We start from the raw sequence: 12,004 nt of genomic DNA, 5'->3' as shown, positions 1-12,004 counted from the left end.
AGGGACTGCTACTGACACACAATAAGACAGAGAGACAGACACGCAGGTGGAGACAAAAGGGAGAGAAAGGGGGAGAGACCTACCAGCGTCTGTTGGTATCTCAGAGCTTTCCTTTGCGACGCATCTGCAGCCATTGACACGCTGTCACTGACCCAAAAATAACCTCGCTGGACACCCCAGCATTTCCAACAGCGTGGACAACGCTGCTCGCACACAGACACACACACACACGCTCAGTGTAGCTCAATAAGAATCAGCATACAGACCCTGTCACATGCATACACACACACACACACACACACACACACTTGTCACTCGTTCATGTACTTGCACCTGCTCTGTGCAGATCAGCACGCACAAAACAAAGTCCTTTCTCAATCGCTCACTCACACACACACACTCAGTCAGTCATTGCACAATCAACTGCAGTTGAGAAAACAACGCGGGCGTCAAAAGTTTCCTGGACCCACTGTGTCTTCTGCCCCAAATGATCCACAGGCAGTGAGCCGATCAAGCTCTGCTGCAGGACTGACTGACAGAAGAGACACCACAGACACAGTTGGACAGAAAGACGGACGGACGGAGCCCTGCACCGTGATATGACGAGACAGGAGCACCAAGCGTTCCTTTATTAGAACAGCAGACACCTAATCACACTCACACACACACACACACACACACACACACACACACACACACACCCTTAGCAGTGGCAGGAACGCCACGCGCACGCCCACACACACACGCTATTAGGTGTGTGTTTTCAGATGGGGTGTTCTTGTTTGGACAGGGGGTGCAAGGGTGGACAGGGGGGTTAGCATAGGGTGTGTTTGAGTGTGTGCGTGCGGGATGGGGGGGGTGCACCCCCCACAGGGCTGCCCCTGCAACGTGAGCACCAAGGTGCACATGACACCCCTCCATGACAGCTCTCACCTCGTCAGCCAATGATGCAGCAAGGCAATCCCCAAAAGCGATCACATGGGGGCCTCCATTGTGACTCCCTCCCTGCAGGGAAGGCTGCAAAACGCTGGACAATACAACACGGCAGATGATCTCTCTTGGGTTCCCTCGCCCTCCTGTCCTACACATGGGTTTGGACACAAGATGAGATGAGGAGGGTCAAATTAAAACAGGATTTGATTTAACCACTTCTAAAACCATAAGGACTTGGTTGACTGAGGTTCACCAGGGCTGTGTTAGATCCTCTAGTATATTTCCCTCACCAGATCTCTCAGGTCAAGTACATGAACGGGGAGGAAATGGGCTTGTACAATTTAGGCATTTAGTAGACGCTCTTAATCCAGAGCGATTTACATCATGCAAGAACAAAAAGTAGTTATCATGAATCATATGTAAGCTAAGAACGTAACGTGGAATAATTAAACTATGCATACACTATGTAGTGCTATGTCTAAATAAAAATGCTATCCAAGTCTACATAAAATGCTTTCCAAGTCTACATAAAATGCTATCTAAGTCTACATAAAATGATATATAAGTCTACATAAAATGCTATCTAAGTCTACATAAAATGCTATCCAAGTCTACATAAAATGCTACCCAAGTCTACATAAAATGCTATCCAAGTCTACATAAAATGCTATCCAAGTCTACATAAAATGCTATCCAAGTCTACATAAAATGCTACGCAAGTCTACATAAAATGCAATCCAAGTCTACATAAAATGCTATCCAAGTCTACATAAAATGCTATCCAAGTCTACATAAAATGCTATCCAAGTTTACATAAAATGCTACCCAAGTCTACATAAAATGCTATATAAATCTACATAAAATGCTATCCAAGTCTACATAAAATGCTATCTAAGTCTACATAAAATGCTATCTAAGTCTACATGAAATGCTATCTAAATGCTATCTAAATGACGTAGGTCAGATGTGACTGAATGCTCACCCAAGAATAGGGATACTACTGTAGGGTTCAATGTGGTTAAAGGAGTCCTTTGTTACTCTTTGATATGATTGTATTAATTTTCTTCTGTTATAAAGATATCTGCCTGTTCATGAATGTTGTTGAAGTCTGATGCCTCTCAAAACATAACTTAAAACAGCTCAAAATCACATCGCACATGATCGCATTTCAAAATGCTTGTTCTGATGTTCGTGTTCTCACTTATAGATTTCATATTCTAAGTGAGGGGGATTAACACAATGTTAATCCCCCCCAGTCCCATGCATATACATGTACTGTATATGGGACTTACCTGTGGATTTTGGCAGAGATATAGAGTTTTGACTTTTGAGGAATGAAATCAAAGCAAGGGTGACAAAGGACCCACCTGGTATGCTCCTTTAATCTGGCAGTCAATGATATGAAACAGATTTAAGTGACATTCCTTCAGAGAAAAGGACATAATATACCTTCTTGAAAAGCCCTGTGACACATGATTACAAGATAACTGAAACTAAGAAATAAAAAAAAGAATGTATAGGCAAGGAATGAGGGCAATGAGGCATAGGTAAAAATACAAAATAATAATATGCGTGCATCTAAATCTCAAGTGGCTCCAATGTCGATCACAGATATCATGTGGGCAGCCAGATGCCGAGTTCACAGTAGCAACTACACAGTAACAGGCTAAAAGACATTTCCAGTGACATGGATATATAGCGGATAGCCAGATAGCTGGGTTCCACTTTATTCAGTGCTGCGATGAAGCGTCAATCATTCATTCATATTTCATGATTTCCGTTCCCCATCTCTCTCCACACAAATCATTCTTATAATGGGGGAATTAAAAAACTTCAGTGCACTGTGCCTACACATGTTGCGACCGCAAATCGCAACATGTGTAGGCACAATGCAAGGAATAAATGCATTATGCATGCATGTATCCGAAGGAAGTCTGATCCAATCATTTTTAGATTTCTCCAGTTTAATCCTGAGTTTAAGTTTTGTTGTGTTCAAGATCTGATTTTAGGCATGTTTAAGCCTCCAGGAAAATCCGTGTTGAGGTTCTTAATCCACTGTTTTTCATTAAAACGTCTTTGTCCTTCTGTCCAGTTGGGATTGTGTTGAAGTCCAGCGCATTTTAGAGCTTCAATGCCGTGAGCCATGAAATGTTGCACAAACCTTGTGGTTGTCTTTTTTCCATTGTTAATATTGTATCTGTGTTGTCCCAGCCTTGTACCTATTGTTTTACCCGTTTCTCCGACATATTGTAAACCACATTTTTCACATGTGATTAAGTAAATACAGTTGCTGGTTCTGGTTGTTATTTGTTGTTTAATCTCTAACACGCGTTTTGTAGTTTTATTTTTGACTAATTGTTTGGGTTTGAAGTATTCTGGTCCCTGGCGTGCTGGTGTGTTGATTTCTTTTAGCTTGCTGTGTACTAGATAATCTTTAAGGTTTTTGTTTTTTCTGTAGGCCGATATAATTTTATAATCTTTTAGAAGATCATCCGTTCGGTTCTCAAAATTCCTTTTTATTCTGTTGTTGGCTAGTGTGCTCTGTGTTGAATAACTGGTTATCAGGGCCAATTTAGGGCCTGGATCCCGCACTCTTATTTCTAAGAAGGTACTTTGAGCTTTCCGGAGGAATGTCCTAGTGTATCCTCTTAGTCTGAGGGCCTTAAATAGTGTTTTACAAGTTATGGGGGGGGGGGGACCGATTTGTGCCGTCAGCCAGGTCCATGTTTAATCTACTTAACCAAAGCAAGCCTTTCTTTCTTTACATCTTTCTTGCTCTCACACGTGGAGCACGCTTGATGACGTCAATGAGCAAAACGCCGATAGCAACTCGGTGACAGTCAGTGTTGTAGCTGACTGCTCCTGATCGTTCGTAGCTGTTGTCACTGGTAGTGTGAAGTGAACTCAGCACGAGACACACGTCATCTATGACGTTACTTGTCTCTGACATATCCATGAGAAATGACTACAGATTTGGCCACGAGCAGAGCCATCTAATCTAAAGAGTTACGATATTGAGGGGGCAGAAACAGAGCGCTCGAGCGCTGTTCATGCAGCCTGGAGACGAGAGGGACAAGCTGGAGTTTGAAATACATTCAATTTATTTAATTATTTCAAAAGGTATAACACGTTTTTAATTAGATCTACGTCTTTGGCCTACTGGCAATGTGCACAATAAGTTTGGCACTCATCGGTTCAGCAGTTTGCGAGATTATCTCTGGCCAGAAGGCAAAGGGGCTAACTTCACTTCACCTGGACCAAGCAGCACCACATAGCTTGTGCACGCTGCCAGTGGAACAAGGAAGTACCTGCACTTATTTATTTTGCTGCTTCTTCGCCTGGAAAGGAGCCAGCTTAGGTGGTTCGGGCATCTGGTTAGGATGCCTCTTGGGGCGTCTCCCTAGGGAGGTCCTCGAGGCACATCCCATTGGGAGGAGACCCCGGGGCAGACCAAGGTGCAGTTGGAGGAAACACGTCGACTCACTGGCCTTGGAACGTCTCGGGATCCCCCAGGAGGAGGTCACTGGATAGGGAAGTCTGGAGCACTCTGGTGGAGCCGTTGCCCCCGCGACCCGACTAAAGAAAAGCGGTTGAAGACGGATGGATATTGTGTATATTTACGTACATATTTTAATGTGGATCCAGGTGAAGATACATAAATACTGTACACATTCCACTGCTGCACATAAATATGTCCCTGTACACAAGGGACATATAACAATAAAGCACATGAACCGCTTTAATTTAATCACTTTTATTTTCTCCCAGTAGTTATTGCCAGTTCCCCTGTTAGTCTCGGGTAGCCAGAAGATCAGAGATCGCCATGTGTCTGGGGAAATCTAAATTCAGTCTCTTCATTTCAGGCTTAGATGCCAGAGAAAACCAGCAGTAACAAACCTGTTAAATCCTGTTACCATCCGATATGAAGGTCCGCCCCACCTTTCTGAATCGTTTCCACACAGATTTAGCCCCATTAAGTGAATTCAGCAGTCAATTCACCTTTCAGTAGGCGGAGATGGCTACGACTGTGCTCCCTGCTGTGTCTGCTTCCACTGTTGTTGGCCCCAGGGAAGGTGTCTGTAAACAACCACATATACAGCAAACATTTACCGGGTGAGATAATGGTAATGCATGAGAAATTTCATGCACTTGTCCTCAGTTGAACAGACCAACCAGCAGGAGCCATGACTACCGCAGCAATCTGAGAACCCATCCGCAAAAGATAAAGGAAAAACAGCGCCTACTAGCGCAGTGACAAGGACAAGAACCCCTGCCAGCTCACATCCACGAACACCGACTGTACCTTGGAGAGTCCCGGCCCCCGGGCACATCTTCAAAGCTACGGTGATAAATCTTGCTTGTTGACATGGCCAAATAAATTGGTGAAAGTGAGATGTATCGTCTACAGCCATGAAGACCCATGTGTGTTACCTTTGACCTTTGGAAAAACGTAGACTGAAGCCTATTTCAAGCCTTTTATTGGGTGCTAGTACAAGAAAACGACTAACGTTTCGACCTAAGCGGTCTTCATCAGTCATGACTCTGATGAAGAAAGCTTAGGTCGAAACTAACTATTGTCCTTACGTCTACCCCTTTGTAATTGAACTTAAAAATACACCTTGCCCATATATTCAACATTAAAAAAATATTAACTTATATTTTTTAAACTCCCTTTCGACTGTATCCAAAGGTTCCTTCATTTTTTTCCCCAGCGCAAAAAAAAAAGGTAAAAGGTGCATTTATATGCATGTGCATTTTACATAGATTGGGCATTACATTCACCCACACAGCAATGGCAGAGGAAACCATGCAAGGCAGCAATTAGGGGTTGCTTACTGTAAGTCAATCTGAATTAAGAGCGTCTGCTAAATGCCTAAATTGGGTTCAGAGTCTTAGCTCAAGGACACTTCGACACTAGCCTCGGAAAACTTTGACACTAGCTCTACCGGCCACTCTACACCGCCACCCCTTAATAAAATGATAAAGTCTTCAGCAACATGAACAAAATGTAACAACTTTGATACCCTACAAATATAATTTATATAAAGGACTAAAAAGCTTTGGACCCACCAACGAGCCTTGTGGTACCCCACCACAGATGACTATCCCAAGTTCTGAGTTAGCGTTATTTTCATTTACATACTGATATCTATTGTCAACATAACTTCTTACACAATTGTATGCAACACTTCTAATACTTCTATCTATGTTTCCCAGTATGAGTTTTGGACAAAGTCTGGAAGAGTAGCAAAAAGTGTTTTACAGAAATGGACCTGACCTACATAATTATATTTAGTATCATGATCTAAAGATGGAATCCAGGGAAGCAGGATGGTGTGCCTCCAAAATGAGGCCAATTTTAAAGAACGTGGGCTTGCTTGACCCACTGGCAGGCAGCGTACACACACACACACACACACACACACACACACACACACACACACCTCTCTTAGCTGTCCATCGTGACCGATGATGACGCTTGCTTCGGGTCGATGCCGATGCATTTGTCATGGTATGTGTGAGTCAAGTCAACTGTATGACCACAGTGGAAAAGAACATGGCATGACATAATTGTTAAAGAGGGCAGAACTGGACAAGTAAATAATTATATTTTTTGTCAGTTGAGAGAAAGTGTTTCAAAGTGTCAAATTACAATAACAACTAAATCATAACAACACTCAACAAGCATAATTCATGGAAACCCTTGATCCACAGACGACCTCCTCAGCTCTGATCAAGGTTGAGCACTCTAATCAAACTACTACTGTGACACTGCATTCCTTTAAATCCTGACATGGCCAACATTACCACAGTACGGTCACACCTTCCTCCCTTAATGGACTGACACCAACTATTTAAGCTTTAAAGCTACATTGACAAACAAAACTAGTTTAGCTTGTAGAACTTCCTGTCTCCTCATGTCCCCAAGTAACACGGTCCTCTGAAAGACCATCTGCAATAACCTAATATAAAGTATACTGCACACCCATTCAACTTTGCAGCCAAGTGTCCCTTTCTCGGACTGCAACTGTACTTACTGTATAAGAACCATTTATTGAAATCCCAAACACGGAATATACTTACCATGCATTATGCCACATGCCTGTCTCAGGACGGCCACCTGCCAGTATACAGTGGATAACTTCCCAGTCTTGCTGGGTAAGTTAATTGGTTAACTATATAGCTAACTACTTTAACCATGACATCCCGATTTTGGGCATGTCATTATAGGCTAAGAAGAAAGGACAATTGCTGATCTACAAGGTCACAACATGCCGTAATGTGTTGTGAGCTTGTAGATCAGCTTTCCCCAAAAATAAGTTTTGATAAGTGACTTATTTTATGTGTAGCGCAGTGGAATATAGTAGGCAATATATGACACGTCAAGAGTCTATTAGTACTGTAGGCTATACATTTGTGTTCTGGTAATATCATTGATCACTTGTTTTGCATGTCCGTGGCAAAAATAAAACATTAATGCAAATGTCGATCACATTCACAAGATGGCATAGTGATGCCCCCGGGTGCAGATAGCTGCTGTACTATCATGGTTATTGGTGGTGAAGGCAATACTAATAATGTTAGTCTGGATATATATCAAATCCTGTGTTCAGGATCACACAAAAATAGCATGCACTTTATGAACAAAATAACACCCAAACCAGACAATTCATTAAAAGGTTTCATAATTACAGTCTGCTTGAGGTGTAATGCAGCTTTAAACAAAATAGCAGACAGTGGCACTGGTACATATCTGAACTCATCTTCTCCTCCTACAGTGTGTGTCAACCACATTAATCCCCATAGGCGACACTGGCCCTTCTCAGCTTCAATTATGTTTTTCATTCCAATCGTTGCATAGAAGCGTCATGGTTTTGTTATGCGTACACACCGATGGTATACAAGGAACAAGGAACTGAAAAATTATAAAAATTATACTCTGGGAAAGTTCTTAATTTTAGGACAGTTCCGTGAGTGCTGGTATTCTCTTGTTTAACAGGTTCTTCCCAGACCGTGCACCCGACATTAAGATGAATTGCAGTCGTGCCTGCTTCCTTGATTTAGATGCGTGGTGACAAGGCCTACTGACTGGCAAACTGGCAAAAACTTCGGACGGCGATTACAGACGAACGATACGGACTACCAAAAGTCTGCCTGTGGTCTTTCAAAAAAGACGAGATGAGAGAAAAAAGACGACACGAAACGAGACGAGAAAAATAAGACGAGACGAGAAAAAAGATGAGGAGAAAAAAAGACGAGACAAGACGAGCTGTTTTGGGGGAAATAGTGACATCTAATGGCTAAAAACGAGTGGCTTTTTTCAGCCAATTTCATTGGAAAGAAAATGCTGTCTGTATTACTCTTATTACACTTATTACACTATTACACTAATATACTTATTACACTATTACATTTATTACACTTGCACTTATCGGATTGAGGGAACATAGGGTCTGTTTTGAAATGGGAGAACATACTAGGGCTGAGGGAACATAGGCATGACCCCACATCATCACACACACACACACACACACACACACACACACACACACTAACCCTTAAACCCTACGCTGCTTTGTGGTCTACAAGCCAACGCTTAACAATCTAATCTCACACAGCACCGGATAGGCCAATGAGAAATGTGTGTGTGTGTGATCTCTGTGAACAGTTTCAGTGTGTGCTCGTGGTGGGGGGGTAGATCTATGCATGCATGTGTGACTATGCTTACGTATGTCCAACTTTGTGTCTGTGTGTCACAGGGAGAATGACTGGAGACAGCTGGCTGGGGGGGGGGGGGGAGGTAGCTGGGGGGCGAGTGCTCTATCTGATACACAGACATTATCAGCCGAGGTAATAGTTTGTACGTCCCTCTGTCTGTCCGTCCGTGTCCATCCCAGTGAAAGTGCGGTTGGGACTCCGGAGTACAGCGGAATAGCAGGGACTCAGTCATATTACACCTGAGAACGTAGAGGGAGGGGGGAGCAGGCCTGTGGGGTGGGTGAGCAAAACACACACAAACACAGCAACAAGGCGGATCAAATACAGTGGAGCATGCACAGCGGATGGGCAACGTATGGGGTTCCCACACTCTGTCACTGCTGTAAAGCTGGTGTATGGACGAGGGCTAAAACCAACCGCACAACACGCACACGCGCAAGCAGCCAGTGTGTGTGTGTTTGTGGGTGTGGAATACAAAGCTTGCACATTTAGGTAGGTAGTACAGGTACACACATAGATTATGTATTTTGTGCATGAACATACATGCACATAGGACAGTGTGTGTGTGTGTGTGTGTGTGTGTGTGTGTGTGTGTGTGTGTGTGTGTGTGTGCGTAGGGTGCGTGCGTGCGTGGACAATAAGCCAGGATTTAGGAGACGTCACACATGCATGCACACGGGGACACACACACACACAGGCATAAAAAATAAGCATTTTTTTTTTCATTCAAAAACAGAAGGCTGTTTATTGTATATAGTACATAGAACATTTGGCAGTCATAGTTATTGACAGAAACAGAATCTCTTTTTGCCCTCTATGCTGTGCCTCTCCATAACTTAGCAGTGAACCTTCCATACCTCTTCACACAAGGGGGGGGGGGGGGGGGGTTCTCCTGTCATAGTGCACTGGAGTCCCCTTCACAACACCATATGTCACCATTTTGTCAAAATCAAGACTTTCAGGCTTTGTTCAGACCGCAGGCAAATCTCAATCTCTTCTCAAATACCATCTTTAGGACTGACTGTCCACACTGTGATCACTGCAAGTGATCAGATCGGATTTGTCTATTCAGACACCATCAACATACAGTATCTGCAAATGGTTGATGCGCCGACGATAGGCATGAATACTTAACTTATATACACTCCGTTATACGACGTCATTGCCAAAATATATCAGTTCTACGAGCTCACAACACGTCGCAGCACGTTGTGAGCTGGTACATCTGCCTTTTCCTCCGAGCGACACTGTTGTACAATACAGTATGAAATAAATCAGGCATCAGTGGGTGTCCTCCTCCTGTGTCTTTAGAAATGAGATTTGAATCTAATTTCAAACCTGATAAAAACTAATCTGACTCCAATCTGGATAAGCCAAAAAATCTGATTAGCGCTGCCAGTCTGAACATAGCCTTAAGACGGGTGTAACTGCCCTCCTAAGGCAAAGTGGCAAACAGCAGCAACTCGTTTTTGTGCGTTTAAATGAAGAAAGGTTTAATTCGACACAGAAATAGCTCTTTTAATGTTTAACTTTTCAGCAAAATTTCAGCAAAGGATTTTGATTTAATATCAATTAGGGAGGTATTGGGGGTACCCTTTTTTAATAGTTAGTGTGCCTCAGCTGGGAGTTGAACCCCAACCTCCCAGCCTCCATTACAAGGTCAATGAGCTGGTGCCAGTCGTAATGCATAGCAGGCAGCAGCCGATGCAAGGCTCAAATATTGATTCAGATGATAATTTTGTTACATGCTTTTATTCTGCTAAAAAGACTTGTGTTTAGTTAACGGCTGCCTGCAGCAGTCACCCGTCAGCTGTCTGACTGATTGTTAACATCCCTAATATCAATAACAAATAAATACTATAAATTATTATAAATGTTTTCTTCTGAAAAAGAAGAACAAACGTTTGGGCAGGACAGGAGAAGAGAAAAATCCTTAAAGGTTACGGACACGTGCTGCTCTTTGCCTCTGCAGGGCTGACAAAGCTGATGGAGAGTACAAACTACCCCTAATTGCACCCCACCCACATTTACTGTGCTACTGGATGCTTCAGCAATCAATACTGTGCCCAACCGTAATCCCCTTCTTCACTACTACAACACTGTTGTAACCAAATACACTCAGGCCTGCATGGCAGGGCTTTTCTTAGAAAAACATCGATCAGTAATCACATGGGCCTTGAGCCATGTGATCCGTCTCTCTCTCTCTGTGTCAAAACAAGCTGTCGGAGCAACCCAGTTTAATGTACAGCGTTATGGTGTCCTCATACTCTGCTTTCTCATGCGCCGCAGACTGTTTGCATGTTGAAATTAGAGATGTCCCGATACTGTATCGGAAAAGTGTCGGATCGGCCATTATTTAGTCATATCGGGTCGTATCGGCAAATATGCCAGTCTAACCACAGATCCGACACAGGGGTAAGGGGTTGACACCATGGCAGGTAAATAAAATGTTGGGGCATGTGGAGTTTGCTTTTGAGTTGCCCAAACTGCAATTGCATTTTGAGTGAGGAGTCTGCCATAAACACAACACGAGATATATAGCTAGATAGCCCAGTTGGTGGACTTCAAAATAATATATTTTTTCTTTTTCTATTATTATATATATTATTCTCTGGTATCGGTATTCGGGAACGGCTAACACAGAAATTGTGCTATCGGGATCGGATCGGAAAGGAAAAAAGTGTATCGGGACATCCCTAGTTGAAATAATAAAAACATTGAAATAAAAATACATTTTAAACGAAACCACAAAAATTTGAAGACCTGTAAAAACACGAATGTTATGAATGTCACAAGGACCCTAGTCTGTATCCTTTATCCATCTTTCTACAAAATAAAACAAAATAAGATTTTTTTTGGTCACATTGTCATTCATGATAATTATAAAAATCACGGTATAATTCCAGAAATCCCCAAATGACTGTCCTGTTTAATCAGTTTAAACAACGGACCCTCCTAACATTAGAGCGGGCAGCGCAGCTAATGGGTGGCTTCATGCTTTGTCGTACGACGGTGTCTAATTCTGCGTTCACACCGGCAGGTACAAAAGATACGGTACAAAGATAAGGTACAAAAGATACGGTACAAAGATAAGGTACAAAGATACGGTACAAAGATAAGGTACAAAGATAAGGTACAAAGATAAGGTACAAAGCTACAGAGCATATTTGTATGCTTGCATCTGAAGTTGAGGCCAGCTCAACGCATTTGTAGCAACTACAAATAGCGGATGTATCTTAGTATCTTCATGTCACTGGTGTCCATTGAAAATGAACGGTAGCCTGTATCTTTGTTTATCTGCCAGTAAACGCAGCATTATGCCAAAAAAACTGCCAATCCACAAGCTGCACGG

The 12,004-nt window shown here is 42.7% G+C and overlaps 1 protein-coding gene across 1 annotated transcript in view; it reads right to left on the bottom strand.

Moving 5' to 3' along the window:
- The window catches only part of clcn1b (chloride channel, voltage-sensitive 1b), a 71,907-nt gene extending 71,316 nt beyond the window's left edge, over positions 1-591 (bottom strand). The window contains exon 1 of the mRNA XM_083761839.1: positions 84-591. Within this exon, the coding sequence (XP_083617965.1) occupies positions 84-134 (51 nt within the window). The 5' untranslated portion in view covers positions 135-591. The remainder of the gene's footprint in view (positions 1-83) is intronic.
- Positions 592-12,004: the final 11,413 nt, after the last annotated feature.

Source organism: Protomyctophum parallelum (assembly GCF_964188405.1).
Source record: "Protomyctophum parallelum genome assembly, chromosome: 3".
Classification (NCBI taxonomy): domain Eukaryota; kingdom Metazoa; phylum Chordata; class Actinopteri; order Myctophiformes; family Myctophidae; genus Protomyctophum; species Protomyctophum parallelum.
This window is presented reverse-complemented; position numbering and strand designations above follow the sequence as displayed.